Source organism: Callospermophilus lateralis, chromosome 18 (assembly GCF_048772815.1).
Source record: "Callospermophilus lateralis isolate mCalLat2 chromosome 18, mCalLat2.hap1, whole genome shotgun sequence".
Taxonomy (NCBI): Eukaryota; Metazoa; Chordata; class Mammalia; order Rodentia; family Sciuridae; genus Callospermophilus; species Callospermophilus lateralis.
Genome location: NC_135322.1, coordinates 56,480,781 through 56,502,432, shown reverse-complemented (window position 1 = coordinate 56,502,432; position 21,652 = coordinate 56,480,781). Strand labels below are relative to the sequence as shown.

General features: G+C 37.8%; 1 protein-coding gene across 6 annotated transcripts in view; it reads right to left on the bottom strand.

Moving 5' to 3' along the window:
* Positions 1-21,652, bottom strand: part of Cntnap4 (contactin associated protein family member 4) — a 237,004-nt gene that overhangs the window by 184,296 nt on the left and 31,056 nt on the right. For all 6 annotated transcript variants that reach the window (XM_076837934.2, XM_076837938.2, XM_076837940.2 and 3 more), the window contains exon 2: positions 17,134-17,244. In XM_076837934.2, coding sequence (XP_076694049.2) covers positions 17,134-17,244 — 111 coding nt within the window. The remainder of the gene's footprint in view (positions 1-17,133; positions 17,245-21,652) is intronic.

The window sequence follows — 21,652 nt, the reverse complement described above, 5'->3', positions numbered from 1 at the left end:
TTCTGTTGGGGAGGGAAGTCCTGCTTTGCAGCATTTGTCAATTCCTGTGGTGTAAATGCTCCTTCCATGCAGATTTCAAGCTACCAACTTGGCACAGCTGAGTTGGGAGGAAATCCTCACAGCAGGCTCTCATAAGCCAGCAGGTGACTGACCATATCTCTGAGATAAGCTACTTATGCAAAGCATCTAAAATCATATTGCAGTTATGAAATTCTCTGTTACAGCCTCAAGTGTGAAAAGTGCATTTTTTCTAACAATCTCATTTTCTATCTCTTCTTATTCTGTCTCACGTGGAAAAATCAATCTAATCGTTTCAGAGGAACTCAGTCCAGTTCATGGATTTACTCGGTCAATTAAGGATCATATTTCTTTCACCTTCAACTTCAAAATGCCCCCAGGGATTTATCTCCATTCCCATCAACCCTAGAGTTACTGGGAGGAGAGTGGATGGGGTCCCACTTCTCCATGTGGTACCTGAACTGGAAATGATCCCAATGATCAAGCCCTGTGTGGATTTGTTGCAGGTGGGAGAGGATATGCCCCATTGGGGTTTCCCAGTGTCTCATGTCCACCCTAGGTACGAGACCTTGCCCACAACCTCTGCTCCAGGCTACCACCACCTACATTTACTCTTGGTGCCACAGTAGCTCTTGGATCTCCTCAAAAGCCATCTGGGGCTGATGTGGGTTATTCCCACAGGACACTGTACATTTTAGCAACAGAATGATTTTGTGACTCCTCTTGGGGCAGGTAGTCTTCCACTTTAAGAACCCACTCTGAGCACATCACTCACATCCAGATACCTACACAAAACCGCCTATGATGAACTTAGTTTGAGGACAGGGTTTCAGGACAAATGGTTCCTCCTATTCACTTGCTCATGTCTAACCCTCCTCCTGCCATTCCAGACTCTTCTATCTTCCTCTCAATAGAAGAGGGAGACAAGGAACTCCTTCAGCCTCATACCTTTTCAAGTCTTTTATGTTTTAGACGTTAAGGGTTTCAACTCAATCTTGTTCCCAAGCTGCGCAGGGATCCCTTCAGCTCTGGATGACTCATGCTTGTCTGAGCCAGGAAAAGAAAAAGGGCAAGCAGGGAGATGGGGTCCATTTCCACTCCCCACACCATCCCACATGTAGAAATAGCCTCAAAGGGAATTATTATTGTCATTAAAAATGAGTTTATCTCATCCTTCATCATAGGAATTTCTTGTGTTCACCTTCTCCAACGTCAACCACAGCTTTCATACCAAAAAGCAGAAACCACTACTCTTTGTACAATATAATGAAAAGAACTCACCCAACGCCATGCTCCCTGGGGCTCAGTCTGACAAGGCTGTGCCATAGAGACACTCGAGGGACTGACTTCTGTGAATGAAGCCGCTGGTGTCCCCCAAGCACTGGTTCCATCCAGGTCCACAGACTTTCCAATCAACAACATGGCGAACCAGAGGCCCAGCATATAAGCAAGTGTCTTCTGCAAAGTACAGGTCGTCAAGGCCACCCAGGATGCAGAGTTGTGTGTTTTGCTCTCATGTAGGCAGGAGCAGGAGTGAAACTCAGAAAGCAAAGTAGTTCTTACCCTGACTAAAGCAGAAGTCTTCTAATGTTTACTTATAATATTTACTCCTCCATGTATAGAGCCACTAAAAATGATGGTTGTTGACAGTGTCTTTTGATACAAAAATTTTGCAAACAGCATACATATTCTACTTTTTTCCCCAAGCATAACATTAACAATGAGAGGTGTTTTTGCTATAAGAGGGCAATTTTGATGGATATGTAGTTTTATTCTTCTCTGTTATGGAAAAAAAATTCATAACATTTACATTAAAGATACTATTTTGTGCTTTATCCAGAAAAAAATTCAATTGTACCACAAGTCGTTTAATGAAAAAGAGTTGAAAGCTTTGGCAGGTCTATTCTATTCTTTCAGGAGACATAATTTGGGGGATTAAGAGTGAACACAATTTGGAGGATTGTCTGGGAGCAGAGAGTGACAGATAAGAGTGTTTCATAGAGCCTGGCTGAGGAGTCCTCATCCCAGAGCCAGCGGACAAAGGCTGAGAGAGGATTTGGTTTGGTTTGGTTTTGTTATATTTCCCCAGATATTTAAGGAAATCTCTGTCAATATATGAACTGGTCATAAGCTGAAAGAATGTGGGCCTTAGAGACTATACTTGACAAAGAACAGTCTTTTAAAAAGTAATAAACAGCCACCCCCAAAACAAGCAGCTACAACCCAAACAACAAAAGCAAACTCTTTGTAGGGGAAAGAATCATCTCATTTCTAGAGCTACAAGATTATAATATTCAAAATGTCTAGCTTTCAACCAAAAAAAATTACAATGCACATAAAGAAGAAAGTGCAGCCCATCCACAGGAAAAAACAGAAACTGTCCCTGAGGAGGCAACGGCATGGGACTACTAGAAAGGACTGTAAGTCAACTCTTAAAAATGTTCAGAGAGCTAAAGGAAACAAAGAGTTAAACAAAAATAGGGACTCATGTCTCAAGGAATGGAGAATAGTAGTGAAGAGATGACAATTATGAAAAGGAACAGAATTCAACCAAGAATTCTATTGTTGGCCAAACTCTGCTTTTCTAATGAAGAAGAAATGATGACATTCCCAAGGAAATCTGAGGGGCTTTGTCACTAACAGATCTGTCCAGTAAAAAATGGAGTCTTGCATGTGGGAAAGAAAGAACACTAGACAGGAATTGCAAAGTCACGTGGAAATATAAAGAATGCTGGTAAGAATTATTGTATTTGGGGATTGTAACTCCTGATTATTCCTTACCTGATTTGAAAGATAAATACATAAAAAATACTTATAAATCTATTTTTAGGTCTCATATGCATAAAAATATATAAAAGCCATCCATAAAAGAAGAGAGAGCACTGGATAATGGTGTAGTGTGTAACAATGAAGAAAGGAAGGTTAATTGAAATTAGATCATTATAAGTTCAAGAGATTAATTGTAATTCCCAGAGAAAACAGAAAGGGGAAAGAATGCTTTTGGAACACAGAGAAAACAAACAAGAATGGAATAAAAATGGTAGATCACAACAAAAAAAATCAATTAAAAATATTTTAAATGCATTTTGGAATCTAATAATTGTATTGATTTTTCAACACGGTGATTAGACTAAATGCCATTAAATTGTACACTTTATTGGTATATGGTTATTTGTGGTATATTAATTTCAACTCAATTTTTTAAAAGTTTAAGGGTGAATCATTCATCTAAGAAAGTATAATCTTTACAGATATATCCAGTACTTTCCTTATTTAAATGGTAGTGCAAAATCATCACATGAAAATATTCTCATATTGCATCTCATATATTTTAGTTTTTATCTGCTCTAGAATTATGGTCATTTCTTATATTTATGCCACTGTTCTGAATTTTACTCCTTCCATTTTTATTTCATTTATGCTTTTCTGCATCAATGAGCTCTTTATGTAATTGTACTAATCATAGAATGAATGTTATACAGTACTAACAGGTACAGAGCAAATCTAATAAATAATAAGGAATAGTGTGCAAATTAGGCAGGGATGTGTTAGTAAGAGAAACTATACTGTTTATAAATGGTAGTAAACTATCTTGCAGCTTAAGTTTTGAAAGCTTTTTAGTTTTTTATTCCTTTTTCCTTTAAACTACCAACCACTGCAGAACATTAGCAAGATTCTGAAAAGCACTTTCAAAAAGGCCCATATAGGCAATATAGGTGGAGTCAAAGTCTTAAGCAGGCACACAAGTTACCACTGGGCTTTAAAATCTATTTGTATTGAAGAAAGCCCCGAACTACATGACCAGTTAAGGGTCTACTAATGTCATCTTGATTGGAAATCACAGAACTATGTTAGGCTAATATGAATGGAAACAGGAGTATGAAAGAGAGAAACTGTTAGCCACAGATACACAGAATTTGTCATCTTTCCCAGGAGAAAGGATCAAGGGAGAAATAAAAGGTGATTTGTAAGAGTTTTAAGCCATGATGATTGAGAAAGCCACCAGGAACAGAAAAGGAAAAATAATTACAAAAAGAAGCTGGTTGGAGGTGATGAATTTTCCTTAAGTTGATAAGTTCTCTGTGTATGTGTGTGTTTTCCAGACAGGTCTCACAGGCAACTGGAAAATTCCAGCAGACCATGAAAAATACAAGAAATGAGACTGTTAGACGCGTTCTCCCAGGGCACAGATGTGAGAAGTATCTGCCCAGGCCTTCTTCTGAGACTCTGGCAAACGACCAATGCACAAAGCCAAAGTCAATGATGGGACTTTGGGAATCTAGGCATTCTCTTTTGGGTATGGAATCTCTGACCTTATTGTGTTTTCATCTTAATACACCCATATGTTTCTATATAGTCTATTAAAGTTGGTTGTGTTTTATATTCCAGTTGTAGAAACAATCTTATAAAGCCAAGGACATTCTCCTTTTTATTTTCGATTGTTAATATTAATTACATGATACCTTTTTAAAAGAGATTAAATAAGAATATGGCAGAAAATAACTAAAAAATCTTCAACTCACTTTAATTTGGTTTAAAGCTAGCTTTCTAGATAGATTACTAGACATTAAGGCCAATAACCAAATTCCCGCTGAGGGAGAAAATCTTTGATTTAAAGTCCTGCTGGAGGAGGAACAAAGGGAAGTCCTCATAAAATCATGTGATTTTTCTATGCCTTTTCTCATGAAATGACATATGCAGGTCACCCTTCAGAGATCTGTAGTTAAAAATAAAATATATAAATAACAAAGTCATAAACAAATATGTTACTGTTGCCAAAGCAAACAATTCTACCAATGACATCATACTTTCAAAAATCCAACTCACCAGGATAATCAGAGACAAAAAAGGAGGTCTCTAGTCCATTTTAAATTTTACATTGCATTTTTCATTCCCATCCCCTTAAATGGGTTTTTGCCATATGCACTCATTTTCCTAGTATGTTGTCCAAGTCCACTTTACACTCCATGTTGATAATGCCAAAGTGTGAGTGTACATTTTAAATATTTTTTTTATTTTAAAATAGTTTAAGAGGGCTAGGAATATAGCTCAGTTGGTAGAGTGCTTGCCTTGCCTGCACAAGGCCATGGATTCAATCCCCAGCACCACACACACACACACACACACACACACACACACACACACAAAATAGTCTTAGAATTACAGAATATTTGCAAGACTATTACAGAGTTCTGGTATGCCCCACACCAGAATCCTCTATAATTAAAGTCTTAGAATATATTTGTCACAACTAATGAATCAACATTGATACACTTTTGTACCTTTATTTGAATGCAAATAAAATACAAATAAATCTATGCTTTATTTGAATGTCCTTAGTTTTTAACCAAAATGCCTTTTTGCTGCTCTAGGATCCCATTAAGGTAATCGTGTTTGTCACCCGGTCTGCTTAGGCTCATCTCGGTTATGACAGCTTTCAGACTTCTTGTCTCTTGATAACCTTGACAGCTCTAAGGATGACAGAGCAGGTGGGATGCTCTTCACTTCAGGGATGTGGGTCATTTTTCACATAGGCTTTTAAGAGGAAGACCACCAAGGTAAAATGGGATTTTCATCACATCCAATCCAGGGTACATACTGTCCACAGAGCTTTAACACTGATGATCTTCACATTGATCACCTGGATGAGCTGGCAACTGCCAGGTTTCTCCACTGGGAAGCTCTTCTCACCATCTACTATTCGGAAGAAAGTCCCAGTGTGCATTGGAAGTGTGAGCTGGAGGCAAAGTTTCTACAAGGAAGAAGTGATCCCAGGGGCAGGCATGGAGGGGATGGAGCAAGGGGAAAGGCCCAAACAAAGCTGTGCTCTTGACTCAGATCAAGCTCCAGGCTCCTGGTGAGCAATCTCACCAGCACTTGAGAATAGCCCCATGAAGCGCTTCTCACCTTTCCATCCTAAGGAAAAACGGGGAGCCTTCGCCCATCTCTCCTCATCCTCATTGGTAGCAGTCTCACAGGCAGGCGATATCTTCATCCTTCACCACCAGAATTTATGAGCCCAGTGGATCCCCAGAGGTAGACCATTGTTTCAGCATCAGAAAAGCCAGGGGCCAGCAAACCACAGGGAAGTGCTCCATCCCAAGGTAAGACACCTACTGGAGATTGCACTTGGCCATTGCAACATTGGCTGGAGAAAGAGGTGGGGCTGAGAGCTGTAACTGTCTCACTAGAAGAGTCTGATACACAACAGCACATCTTTAACATGATATGAGTGAATAAGGAAACACAATGGTTTTTGGGTTTAGTTTTGTTTTTGGTTTGTTACTGCTAGCTTGCCCCATCCTTGTGTTCCATGTGCCCTCCATTTGCTGGGAAGGATGCTCCCCATAGACACACAATGATATCAGACAGAAAGCCAAAGTCCCCGCTCTCACTGTTTCTTTGGTAATACAACCCACCAAGCTTTCAGAGCACATGTACATTCCAGCCCACAGGGACATTCTCATTCTGAGCTGAGTCTAAGTCCCTTCACACATGTATGCTAATATTTTGTTGGGAGTATTTTGCATTTATATTCATGAGAGAGAGTGGCTTTTAATTTTCCTTTCTTGTTTGTCCTTGACAGAGTTTGGTCTCAAGGTTATGCTGGCCTCACAGAATGAGTGAGGTGTCTTTTGACTTGTTGTTGTTGTTCTTCTCCGAGAGAGAATGTGTGAGATTAGAGTCACATCCTCCTGAAATGCATTTGGAAGAATTCCCATTTGAAGCCATGTTAGCCTCGAGTTTTCTTTGTTGAAACGTTTTAATTATCTTTTAGAAACACAGGGACATTCATTTTTTATTTCTTGAGTACAACTTTGTAGGCTGTGTTTCTCAAATAATTCTTTGAATTCACTTAGATTTTCACAATTCTTAGGAAGTTTGTTAAAATATCCTCTTTTATAATACTTTGGTTTTATTAATTATATGTTTTCTGTTTCATTAATTCAAAACTTTTTCCCTCTTTATTTCTTTTGGTTAAATCTTTTGCGTTTTTTTTTTTTCTCTGATTTCTTAAGATGGCTACTTGAATATTTAGCCTCTTTGTCTCGGATTGTTTGAAATTAAGACTTGGTTTTTGTCTAAGCTGCACCTCACTATTTTGATTTATATTATTTTGCTATAATTGAGATAAAATGTTTTCTGATTTCCATTGAGATTTCCTGTTGAGGAGTATGTTAATTAAATTCCATACCTTTTTGGATTTTAAGAATTTTTTAATTAATGATTTCTACCTTAATTCTACTGTAGCAGGGCACTTACTCCATATGATTTCAATCCTTTGAGATTTGCTACAACCCTTTTTATGGTTCAGCATAAACGGTAATTATTCTAGGTACATTTAATACTGATGTGTATTCAGCAGTTGTTGAAGATACTCCAGACATTTTATAAGTTATATATTTACCCATTTTGTCAAATTCATTAATTTTGCCATTGAACTCTTCTATATTTCCACCGATCTTTTTTCTTGGCTATTTAATGATTGAGATACAGAGAAGGCCCTTAACAATGAACCTACTATTTTGCATTTCTATTTACAATATCTAGTTATGCTATTATTTATGTTCATTTTTCTGTATATATTTTGAAGTTCTGGTATTTGGTATAGAAAATGTCAGTCCCACTACATGGTACTTCCTTTCTACACAGGATCTCTGCTCATGAAGGCTGTCTTGGTTTCTCTCAGACACTACATGCAGTTATTACTTTCTGATTGGTTTACTAGTTTCTAGAAATGCATTTGAGTAATATGGGCTGGATGCTTGGATGCCCACAGAATTCAATGTTGGAATTCTGATGGTATTTGGAGTTGGAGTCTTTGGGACGTGACTGGGTTTTTTGAGGTCCTGAGTTGGGACACTCATGGTGGTGTTAGTGTTCTTTTGAGAGGCAGCAAACAGAGCTAGCACTCTCTCCATGCACATGTACCCAGGAAAGGCCATGTGAATACGAACCAAGAAGGCGGCCATCAGGAAGTAAGGAAGAAGGCCTTCGTCAGATGCCAAATCTGCTGCCACTTTGATCTTAAATTTCCCAGCCTAAAAAATCATGGAGGGGAAATACCTATTGTTTAACCAACCAGTCTATGGTATTTTATTATGGAAGGCTGAGCTTACATTAACTTTTCTAAACTAATCATTCATAATACCAGATGCCTTGAGGTGGGACAAAGTCTTAGGTAAAACTTATTATCTACAGTTTCCTGAGGGATAAGGCTATTCCTGGGACTTTGCCTGAAATTTTCTGGCTTCTTCTCCTTCCTTTCCCTCCTTCCTCCACTGCTATCTTCTTCTGGAAGCTATGTCCTACCAAATCACTTTCACCTCTGCCAGTCATACCTACTTGGCTAATGGCTCTCAGCACACCCCCTCATTGTCTCCAGTTGTTCTGGGAAAACCCAGTCCATGAGTTCACCAGTCAAGTGGTGGGGAACCACTTGATTACTTAACTCTGTTGATTCATTGCACCTATATGTCAAATTTACCCCTTGGTAAAATATTAGATATATACTAAAAGAATTTAAGTTATGTGTTAATGATAGCTTTTAGTTTCATGAGTATATTTCACTTGACCAAGTTCAAAGCATTTTATCAGTTTTAGGAGGATCATATTTATCACTGAATTCTTTTATCTTATGAAAGTTGAATACATTTCCTAGGCCAGGAACATCCTCCTACCATGAAGGGACCTGGAAAAATAATCTGCTTTTAGAAACTTCCCTTACTTTCTTACTGAATGGCCACCAATTTCTCTCTCATGTCTTGAAGATTTCCACAGTGAGATGAGTGAGAAAGAAAAGATAGATACACTGCCTATAGAATATTGCATTTTAAAAGAGCACATTATCTTAGAATTCAGAGATACTCAAATTCAACCTCAAAATTTTATAGGAAAGGAAAAAAGAAAGAAAGGCAATGTCATTTCCCCAAGGCCTCCCACAGTTTGGTATTAAAACCTAGTTTCCTTGATTTGCAAACCAGCAGTTTTTATCACCATGAATGACTTAGGATGGGTGACTTGACACATTCACTCAGATGACATCACATTGATTTAGAGCTGGAAAAAGTGTGCCACAGAGCAGACAAGGACAATAAGGGATAAGGCAAGAGACACCAAGATGACAAGAAAAAAGAGATGAAGGTGGAGCTTGTCCTTAAGAAAGGGGACACAGAAGACAGAACATCTGAAATAAAGAGGAAACACATGGTCAGCTGGACGGTCATCCCTAGTTCTAAATCAAATGAGTCAATACAAAAATAGAAGTGATTCTATATTAATCTTAGAACTGGCAGCCAACTCTCCTCTGCTTTAATGAATAGAGGATGTAGGAATATAGAGAAATAAAAGACATAAATCTCCCCTCATTTTCATTTCACCTTCTCAAGGCCAGTATACAAAATATAATCTATAAACACAAGTGACACACCACTGACCATAAAATTGATCTGGAACTTCATTTTTCCAAACTTTTGTCAAAATAGTAATCTCTTAGTAAGATTTTTTTAATTCAGAAGCCGATTTTGATGGGTAAAAAATATATTTTTTAAATTAGACTATCAGATTATTCTAGTTCAACAATTTTGACTCAACATAGATGAGAATGTTTAATCTTTATTTCAATCTAGTAATGAACACATAGAATCTAACTATAATTCTTTGACTCTGCTTCACTTTATGATAAATCAGTGTTTAGTTGGCTTTTCCTCAAAGACTTGTATGGAGACCTGAATTCCTTGGAATTACCTTTGTATACATCAATGTATGTGTTTGATCATGAGAGATTTGCAAAAATGGAGTTAATTAACGGGATACACCTTGAAGCTGGTTAACATTTACTTATGACTTTATTTTTAAAATTCACGTGGCCACACCATAGCACCGCCATAATGTTCAAAAAAACCAATGCCATCTCATTAATACCATTGCACTATTAACCCTGTTTTTCCAATAAGAAATTTAAGTAAAGATTCTAAAATATCATGCCTATCCTTCCCTATGATATGCAGATGCTAACACACAATAGGTGCAGGGAGGAAGGAGTAGAGGTTCACTGGATTAAACAGGGGAGCTGGAGAAGAAAGGGGATGGGAATGGGAAAGACAGTAAATGAACTGGACATAACTTTCTTATGTTCATATATCAATACATGTACTGTGGAACTTTACATCATGTACAACCACAAAATTAAAAGTTATAAGGGAAGTTATACTCCATGTATGTATGATATGTCAAGATACACTCTAGTGTCATGTAGAAGTAAAAAGAACAAATAAAAAACTTTAAAAAAAATAAAATTTCTTGCCCATCCTTAAGTAAGAGGTAATAGTGATTTGAGCATAAGTATAGTGGCTTGTTCCCAGATAGGTCTAATACTAAAATAGTTGTTCTTCACCTAAACTTTTGTTATCTACAGAAAAAAGCCCAAAAGAGATAAGCAGTGTGGAGGAGCTGAAGTTCAAGTGTGTGCAGGAAGCTTGAAGGTGACTTGGGGGCCTAATTATTCAGGGACTTTGTTGGCTTTAGATGTTCCTGTATCGTTGTTAAGAGCTGTATACCTGTGGACTTAAAGGAGGGCCATCCATACCATAAATTAGGGCATGAAACAGAAAATTAGGCCCAGCCATTAAGAAGTCATGTGCGATAGCATTGGCCAGCAGGAAGGCATGGGATCCTTGTGATTCCAGTAGCTATTTACTGCCAAGGGCTTTCTCAGCACATCAGATTCTGGGCATGATGGGGAAACAGTCAGTATAGAAGCAAATAAACTGCAGACATCTTTGTTCCCCCAACAAACTGTCCAAGCACAGGCCACCCCAGTGCAGCAAACCTGACTGGTGAAGTTCACTGGCAGCATCTCTGGTCCCAGGGACCTCTCAGGCACATTCTAGACCCACACCAACTTGTGCCAAGACTCCCCTTAACCCCACTTGAGACTTTTAAATCCTATACAAAGTTATTATTTATTCTTTTTCTCATAAAAAAGTATTGGTTATTGTTATGGTTTAGATAGGAGGCATCCCACAAAAGCTCATGTGTGAGAGACAATGTAGGAAAGTTCAGAGGTGAAATGACTGAGTTGTGAGAGTTGACCTAATCAGTGCATTAATCCCCTGACAGGGATTAATTGGTGGTAACTATAGGCAGATAGGGTGTGGCTGGAGGAGGTAGGTCATTGGGGCATGGTTTTGGAGTATATATATTTTTCCTGGTGAGTTTCTCTTCTCTCTCTTCTCTCTCTTCTCTCTCTCCCCGCCTCCACTTCTTGGTGCCATGTCCAGATCCTCCACCATTCTTCTGCCATGATGTGCTGCCACACCTTGGGCCCAGAGCAATGGAGTCGGTTGTCTATGGACTGAGACTTCTGAAACCGTGAATGTCAAATAAACTTTTCCTCCTCTAGAATTGTTCCTGTCAGGTATTTCGGTTGCAAATTACTTACTACAATACTGAAAAAAACCTGAGTAAAATCATTATTAAATATGTTAATACTATTGTTTTTAGAATAAAATAATATAAAGCATTTTCTGTGATATATTGAACAACAGAAATCATTTGCCACAAAAGTTAGCACCTATTCTTTCTGTCTCTGATCTCCTAAGTGCCAATATGCTTAGCACATACTTTGGAAATTTACTTTGGGATCTTCATCTAAGCATAATAGTTGTATACAACCAAGCATGATGATTTAAGGATGAAGGAATCACCAGACAATTATACAAAAAAAACAAAGTCATAATAACTCCTTTTAGAGGTCTATCCAAGAATGGGCAGTATCTCTGTCAATTAACCAAGTGAGCTAATTTATCTTAGGAGAGATACTTGATTTTAACAGCAAATTCTGTAGTATGAGGGAAACAGAGCTTAATAAGTACTTTAAGCAGAAGGACTCACTTGTGGTTAAAAAATAGATAAAAGGAAAATACTGGTGAATATTTCATTTTTTAGCAATAGGAAATACTCTATCAGTTCATAGTGACCTATTTCCAAGGTTCCCAAGTACAAGAAAATCATTTCATTTAGATTATTTTATAACATAAGGAACAGTAGAACATTTCTACAAAATGTGGCTTCTTAACATTCTGTCCTAAGAACACACATGGACTATCAAATGGTACACTGGTAGCTGTTTGAACTCTAATTGATAATAGTAAATGTGAAAGAATGCTTAGCTTTGAGTTGCTCACTATAATTCAAACACTGTAACTCCAACAATTGAGAATTATATGGTAGTCCCTACCTATCCTATGGATGCCTGAAGCTACCGAGAGCACCAAACCCTACCTACACTGTTTTAAACTCTATATACCTGTGCTTTGTGACAAAGTTTAATTTATAAATTGGCATAGAAAGAGATTAGCAACAAAAACTAGCAATAACATAAAATAATTATAGCAATGTACTATAATAAAAGTTTCATGAATGTGATCGCCTTATATTTTTTCTGTCTCAAAAATACCTTATTATATAGTACTCACCCTTCTTCCTTTTGTGATGATGTGGGATGATACTATGCCTATGTGATAAGATGACATGATGTGACTAACACAGGCTCTGTGAGGTAGCATAAGGGTTGCCTGAACACAACAGTGCACGACAACCAATCTGACTGGCAAGAGAGTGACAATATGACTAACAAGCAGGTGCTATATACAGTGTGGGATACACCAGACAAAGGGATGATTCACGTCCCAGGTAGGACTGAGCAGGATGATGTGAGATCTCATCATACTACTCAGAATAGCACGCGATTTAAAACTTATGAATCATTTACTTCTGGAATTTTTCACTTAATATTTTCTTTGTCATGGTTGCGATCTGGAATTTCCCTCAAAGGCTCTCTCATGTTCTCCAATGCAGAGGTGGGGCTTTGGGAAGTGACAGGATCTTGGAGGTTCTAACTTTATCAATGGATTAATCTCTTGATGGAGTCATAACTAAATAGACTATTGGAAGGTAATGGAATCTGTAGGCTGTGGAACCTACCTAAAGGGACTAGGTCCTTGGGGCCATGCCCTTGGGGGCTATATCCTGTCCCGGCCCCTTTCCTCTCTCTCTGCTCTCTGGCAGCCATGTGGTGAGCAGCTGTGTTCCAACACATACTCCCTGTCATGATGTTCTGCTTTGCGAAGGCCCAAAGTAACACAGCCAGGTGACCATGGACTAGAACCATGAGCCAAAATAAATCTTTCTCTTTTTTTAAGTTTTTCTCAGGTATTTTGTCACAGTGACAAAAAGCTAACACACTTATCATGGCTCAGTGAAACTTCAGAAAGCAAAGCCTTGGATTAGGAAGAACTGTTACATAAACACAGAGAGAGATTTGATTCCATTATTTCTCGAGTATTAGCAGTGATTGTTTTTTGTTTGTGTTGTTTACAGATGATTTTGGATTATACTCCTCTGAGCTATGAAATCTTTCAAGTTCAAATTGATATGCATTTTCCCAGGGCAAAGGAAGTACATCATTTGTTTTTGAAAATGATTTAAGTTTAACTGTCCTCTGGAGCATCATGTAGTGAAAAAAAAGATGTTGTTTATTCAGTGGTACTTCTATTTCCTAGGGCAGCCATAACAAAGTATCAGGAACGAGGCAGCTTAGAACAGAGATGGACTCTGTGCACAGTTCTGAAGGCAAAAGATGTTGAAACCCAGGTGCTGGTCAGCAGGGCCGTCCTCCCTCTATGGGCTTTAGAGGCAAATTCTTTCTGGCCTCTTTCTAGCTCCTGGTGGCAGCTGGTCATCCTTGATATGTTTTGGTTTGTAGCTGCATGGCTATAATTTCCACTGACATCTTCACATACCTTTTTCTCTTTGTCTTTGTATCTTCAAATTTCATTCTCCCTATAAAGATGCCAATCATTGGTCTTAGGAACCATCCTAGTCCAACACAACCTCATCTTAACTTGATCATATCTCATAAGACCAAATGTCCAGAAGCAATCACTTTTAAAGGGTATCAGGTTTAGGACTTCAATGTATCCTTTAGAGGACACAATTGAACCCACAATAGCACTCATGTGGAAAAATTATATCATTATATTTTTTTAGGTAAGTTTTACTTCCTCCCCACTGACAGAAATGGAATCATAATGTCTAAGAGGATCCTCTCCTATTCCCCTTCCATCATTACCGGAACCTGAGTCATTTTCTCAGGGTAACCCATGGTGGCACAGATCCACAGCTAGAAAATAAATGGGTTGTTTCTCATTTCCTGACTGGCCATTCTTTGCCAAATTTCCTGATCCCTCAGGAAAAAAGAGTCACTCTACGTAGCTGGGATACTGGGACCTGTATTTGCTGATTTCATTTATTCATCCATGACCTGCGGAGTTGGGTAGACACCCTTTCCAGTCTAATTTAAATACTATTAGGAATGTTTCGATACTAGAAGGAATAGATAGGCTTTAATAAATCACTCAAAATCTGACATTCCTTTATGAACACTTCATGTAATTAATAGGGGGAAAAAAAGAAAAACTAAATAAAAAGGAAAAATGTAATCAAGTAGGTTGACAACCAGCAAAAGATAATTAAAATGATCCTGTTTTGTTTTTCAGTTTCATTAACATGCAAATGAGATTCATGAAGTTTGATATTGTGTTTCAGCAAGAGCCATAGAAACAAATTAAGAATGAAAATGAGTCCCACTGATGGAGATTCCTGATGAGTATATAAATTAATAAAAAAAATGATTGGATCCAATTAATAAAATATATTTTTGTGATTTATTGGACCTCAACAAATGAAATAAAGATACATAGATAAATTAAATTTTATCTTTTTCTCAGTGGGACACATTCTGTGGAAGCTCTTATGACTCAAAGGAAGAGGTGGTAAATGTCAAACTCTACTTTAGAAAGGAGCACAGGATGGACACCTGATTCTCAGAAGCATGTTGTGAGGATAGTAAGCCTGTGGGGGAGGGGGGCGCATGGCTGCAGGATCCAAAATGGCCCTCCACAGGGTGTCTGGCCAGTCAGGGGCTGCAAGCAGCAAATGGAAAGAGACTGTCCCCAGTGACCAGGGATTCTCATCATAAGGCACTTAAAAGGAACCGACAAAACATTTACACAAACACATTCAAGTGCCTCCAAATTTCCTTCTTTTCTTCCTACAAAGATCTCTGCTTTTTTTAACTTTTTGTTGTTGTTGTTGTTGTTGTAGTTAGGTACAGACAGAATGCTTTTATTTTATTTGTTTAGGATCAAACCCAGTTCCTGGCACATGCTACGCAAACATTCTGCCACTGAGCTGCAGCCCCAGCCCAAGATCTCAATTTTTAACCCTGCATTGATATCTTTATGCTCAGAAGCACACATAAGTGGCTATCTCAAATAATATGAGAAAAAAATTTAAATAAACTTGATCTTAAGATCATGTTAAGGTATTGTATGAATATCTATATTGTAATTAGAACTTTATATGATATCTATATATCTGCATATATAGAGAGATATCTATATATGTATGATAGGTAGATCTAGATAGACAGACGGACATAGATATCTCCAGATGGCAAATCACAGACCCACACAAAATCTATTTGTTATGTCCAAAGTTCAAGGTGCTCAAATATTAAACAATAGCACAAATAATAACATCAAGGAGTAAACTTAAAAGGAATGGTGTTATGGTTTGGATATTACGTGTCCCCTCGAAAGTTCATGTGTGAGACAGTGAAGGAATGTTCAGAGGTAAAATGATCAGACTGTGAGAACTATAACCTAAGTAGTAGATTCATCCACTTGACAGGTTCATAATTTGAATGGAATACTGGGAGGCCTGTAGGCAGACTGGGTGTGGCTGGAAGACGTAGGACCTGGGGGGCATGCCCTTAGGAACTGTAATTTTCCCTGGCTCCTCTCTCTCTTTGCTTCCTGGATGCTATGAACAGAATAGCTTCTCTTCTCTCCACCCTTCCACCCTGACATTCTGCCCCACGTTGGGCCCAGGGCTATAGAGTCGGCTGACCATGGACTGAACCTCTGAAACCGTGAGCTAAAGTAAACTTTTTCTCCTCTGAGTTGTTCTTGTGAGATATTTTGGCCACAGCAACCAAAAGTTGACTAACATACTCACGAAACCAGCTTTCAACTATGATCCCTCAATAAAAATTGCTTCTGTAAATTGCACATTAAACGTTAATGCATGCAGTGCTCACATTGCATGTGTATGTGTGTGTGTGTGTGCGCGCACACACACACACACACACACACACACACACACACATAGAAAAGCTTTGGAAAAAAATTCTTCCTGGTCACAGCAACAAAAAATCTGCCTAACCCAGTGACTAACTGATAAGAGCAAGAGAGAAAGGGATATTTCATGAGTGAAGCATGGTTTTGATAATACATGATGTCGGTGTCTATTCTTTATGATTGTTAAAAATGTTTTCCATATTGGTATCGCCAAGCCTCTTTCCCTCCAACTTCTATGCAGATGATTTTTACCCGAGTACCTTATGAAAAGTGATCACAATGATGCTCTGTCTCTAAGTACACAGTGTTTTGAAATTCTTTCTCATTTCCACAGCAAGTGGCATTTAATTATCTTCCCTTTGCTTTAAACATATTCAAGCCATCAAACCCAACCTACCTAAGATATAGTAAACAATATGAACTAAGTATTCCTAGAGGAGCATGAAAGCCTTATGAAGTTCCTATTCCTCAACAGCTCAGAAAATCATGTCAACCACATTGAGAATTAAATCAACCAAGGGATTATTATTTTTAAACAACGATCTTTTAAAATTACTTCTTGCAAACTTCTTTGTTAAACTGAAAATGGAAAGCGAATAGAGTTTTAATCACTACTGTAATCCAAAGTGATTGCATATTGTTGTGGGACATTTTATTTCATAAGATATATAATCAACTTGCCAGATTAAAGGCGCTAAATTCTCTGGAATGTGGAAATGATGATGCCAGATGTTCCAAGTAGGATGTACATGACGGTTTGCCAATCTGGAATGGAAGCTAGATGTCATGTACATCTCATGAGCTTTCACCACTGTCTTATTTAAAATTTCACTTCTTTTTACAACGATCACTTAGGATGATCTGATGAAAAGAAAATGGAAAATTATATGGAGGAAAGGGGCAGGCTTACCATCTCTTCGATTTAGCCTTGCAAATCCAGGACCATGACTGCTGGAGAGCTCAGAAGAACTGCTGAAGGCCACCTGAGGCAAGGCAGACACGAGAGGATCGTCACAGTCATCTGCCAGGGGGGAAAATGCCACACTCTGGTTAGTACAGTACTGACAGTTTTCCTGGAGTCCATAGACACAACCAACTGACAGACAAATCAAAAACTAGCATCTAGAATCTATAGAAATATGCCCACAGCTCCTAGGTATTCTATTAACAGTCTAATAAGTTCAATGAGGAAAGAAAAAAAAAAAAAACTTCAAGATCAGGAGCTGGAAACAGAGAAGGAGAACATCACAGAAACGATAGTTACATAACATCTTAAGGTAAGAAGGGTTTATTTATACAAGAAGTAAAAATTCCTCATCACACATCAAAAGATTCATCAATTTAACTACATTGAGATTAAGAACCTAGGATTCCTAAAAGCTACCTTAAAAAGGTGAAGGAAAAAAATTACAAAATGTTTTAAGTACATATGAAAGAAACATGAATGTTTGTAAAAATATAAAGACTTATCAAAACATGGAAACTTGTAGAACATATGGAGAAAAGGTAGAAAGATACATTGAAAAAAAATGAGAAGGTATATGCAAAAGAAACATGTAAACCATGTAAATCAGGATCCAAATGAAGAAAATAAAAAAATAAGGAAAGAAAAATAAAACCAGCTTTAATTCAGTTAGAAAACACACTGAAAAATAGGGTACAAGGCTTCATCAGAGACCACATGTTGATACAAATTGATATTATATATGCTGATTGTCAAACTTGGCAAAAAGAAATTTAAATCAGGACTGTGATTGTGAAATGTGATTTTACACACAGTAAATCAGCAAGCTGGGAGAAATCTGATGACGTCAGCTCATCCAGAGAACCTGGGTCCAAAGAAGCTCCAACTCACCAGTGTTGAAGCATGAGCCTGAGCAGCTACTTATGAAAACAAGAATTTGTCATCAGCTCATACATTTCAACTTTCACAGATCCCTGGTTCTATCAGTTCCACTCAGAGGTATGTCCTTCTGGGAAGAGCTTCCCCTGAATGTGTTGGGAGTCACCCCGGCTCCAAAGACTAATTTCCCCATCCCCTGAGAAGAGCTGTCCAATGGTGAGCCCTGCTGGCTCACATAATTCTTATCCACCAATCAGACTAGCCCTGCTGGCTCACATGATGCTTACCCACCAATCAGACTAGCCCTGCTGGCTCACATGATGCTTACCCACCAATCAGACTAGCCCTGCTGGCTCACATGATGCTTACCCACCAATCAGACTAGCCCTGCTGGCTCACATGATGCTTACCCACCAATCAGACTAGCCCTGCTGGCTCACATGATCCTTACCCACCAATCAGACTAGCCCTGCTGGTTCACATGATCCTTACCCACCAATCAGAAAGCACCCCATGCTAACTGTCAAACCCTTCAACCATTAAACTGTCATAACTGTCAAACCACCCCCGGCTCTAAAAATATGCAGAGCTGTTCCTCAATAAACTGGCATTTTCTCCAATGGCAAGCCTTGATGGTTCTTTCAGGATGGACCACAGGTCTCAAGGAACTTTGTCTTTTTCCCAAAGGAGCTACACAAATACTAAGAACTTTATTATCATTAATAATATCAATTATTAATATTTATAAAAAGAGAAATTAGAAATGAACAGCACTAAAGAAACTAATAATTCTATACCAGAAGACAGGTTCAGCACTGTTCATAATAACAAAAAAAAAATTATGAACAATCCGTATACCCAATGGCCAAAGAATAGATCAATCATAGTTACAGTTCACAATAGAGTAGTATACAGCCATAAAATGAACTACAGCAACTCAAAACAAAAGGGTTGGATCTTAAAAATGAAATTGCTAGTGAAGTTTTAGTTGTGAGAATCCTAAGAACTAAAGCTAAACCATTGATTGTTTGGAAACGTACTTGATTGTTTAAAACTATTTGGAGAAAAGATGAAAATTATATAATTGAATATTTGTTGACTTCCAGAGGAGGGTAGAGTCGGGATAAGAGGAAATCACACAGATGAATGAAATGGAATTGGCAGTCCTGGGTGTAGATGATACATTCAGTTTTCCACTTCATTATGATGCTTCATGTATAAATATACACATGTATGTAAATATATGTGTGTGTGTGTGTATATATGTATATATGTATATATATCACATATATATCAATATGTATATATTAATGTCTATGCCTATTTATCATCCTTCCCTTTGTGTGTATCACATTGTTTATAATATTAAAAAATAAAGTCCAAGGAAATATAAGAAGTCCGTGTTTATCATGACATGCATAATTTATTTAGCTAATTTCTCATTATATATAATTCTTAAAGAACTTGTCTTTGATGTTTTTAACAATTACTAAAATGTAACTATTTTTTTGCTCAAATTAAAAAAAACAGTATTCTAATATTTAGTATTTAACACATATTGATAATTAGAAATCACGGAGGGCTATTGTCCTAAATGTCTTAACTGACAGTAAGCAATTTAAATTAAATAAATCCAAGAATGACCTCGATTCACCTGAGATTTGACAAAGCTCATTCTGCCTGAACACAATTTGTTCTCCAATGCCTTTCACAAGACTTCACCTAAGATAGCATTTTGTTTTCCAGATTGTCTCATTTTCATTTCAAGTCCACTTTTCTCCTTTTGTACCTTAAATTCTCCAGCTAACTCCTAAGACAGTTCCCACATGTCTATTGATTGGCTTAAGTACTAACACTAGCCAGTCTAGTTGTAATTCAAGTATTAAGGAGTATATACATAAAAAAGACACAGCCTGTGGCATGTTGAAGGAAATTCCAGTTATCCCCCAGCAGACAAGCAGCAACGAAAACTCATTTAGCACACAGTGGAAACTACACAAATGTGTGTGTTTGCACACACAAATGAGCCCATGACTCATGCATGGGGCGGGTGTGTGTGGAGATGTGTTCATTGGAAGTGCAGCAATTTTCCAATCATTATCAGTATGCAGGTGTGTGATGGAAAGGGGTGTTTAACTGCATTCCACAATCAATTATGCAGATGCAAATCAATATTTCGAATGTAAAATGCCTCCCTAGTGCAGTCGCTCTAGAGGGCATATATTTATTGCCCATTTGTTTTTGCCAGCTATAAACTGAGAATCAATGTCGCCCTACTTTTAGCTTTGAAAGAATGGAACTGAAATTTTAAAAGGGGTGCTTTTTTCCATGTGTTGGAACAGGGTCTTGTAATATGGAAGTCAGATCATGAAAGGGCAGATGGTGGCTTCTGATGTTTGTTAAAATTCCAACAGGATTTGGTGAATACTTAGCATTTTTCTTTACCGTGAGCATATACATTCTACTGTAATCTGTTATGTGTTTATTTAACAATAAAATATTTTAGTTGTTCTTATACAACTAATAAAAACTAACACAGGTTTAGTGAGTGCACTGTGCTAAGAATTTATAATCATTCCACCTGTAGTAACTAATCTGGACCCCTCCCATTGATTTCCCAATGGTATTAACCTATAGATGAGGTTATTAACATTCAGAGTTTGGCTCATTTGCTCATCTCATGTGGTAGAACCATTAAACTGATGAAGCAAGTTGGGGTCCAGAACCCACATGATTGTAATTATGATTTGGGATATAGGGATTTCACTGGATACCCTAATGGCCTGAATAAAACATCTTTTCAGATGTGTGCATCTAACTCAAAGTTGGACAGGCCATTCATTTATCACCCACTTGATCTTCAATAGTCTGACACAAGAAGAGACAGACCTCAGGCAGCAGTAATGGATCTGGAGTGACTACAAGGGACATTTTCCTCTGGACCTTAACAAATGAAATTCTGGATTAAGTATCAGCCACCTGTGAATTTAATTTCAGAAAACTAGTTTTCTGACTGCACTAGTAAATGCAGTTTCTGGACTTGCAAAGCTGAGGTTGACATTTCAGCTCAAGGTTCTTAACCAGTGATAATTTCACTCCCCAGTTAGCATTTAGCAATACCTAGAGACATGCTAGTCATCATGGCTAGGGGCAGGATACTACTAAATGTCACATAATTCATAGGGCACAAATAAATATCTGGCCCCAAATGTCAATAGTGCTCAGGTTGAGAAATACTGTTCTAGACTCGGGTAAAAGCAACCCAAAGACTAGTCTATTGGAGGACTCTATCTGATGGAATTATCCAGTTTTCTCTCACATTTCAGTGATTATTAGCTCTAATTTACAGTTTTCATATGGAAATAAAGATCATTTAGAGTGCAAAAATATATAAGCATTTATGTAAGGAGCTTTTGAAGTCTGAAATAGCATGCTATTTTTTGCCACAGCCTGGTTGGCTGGGCAAAATAGCCGGGGGTGACGAACAACTTGTGTACATTGATACAGCAGGAGTGGAAGCCATTTATTGTAGGATCAGAGGGGTATATATACATTACACACAGCTTATCTTAATTAACATAAACTA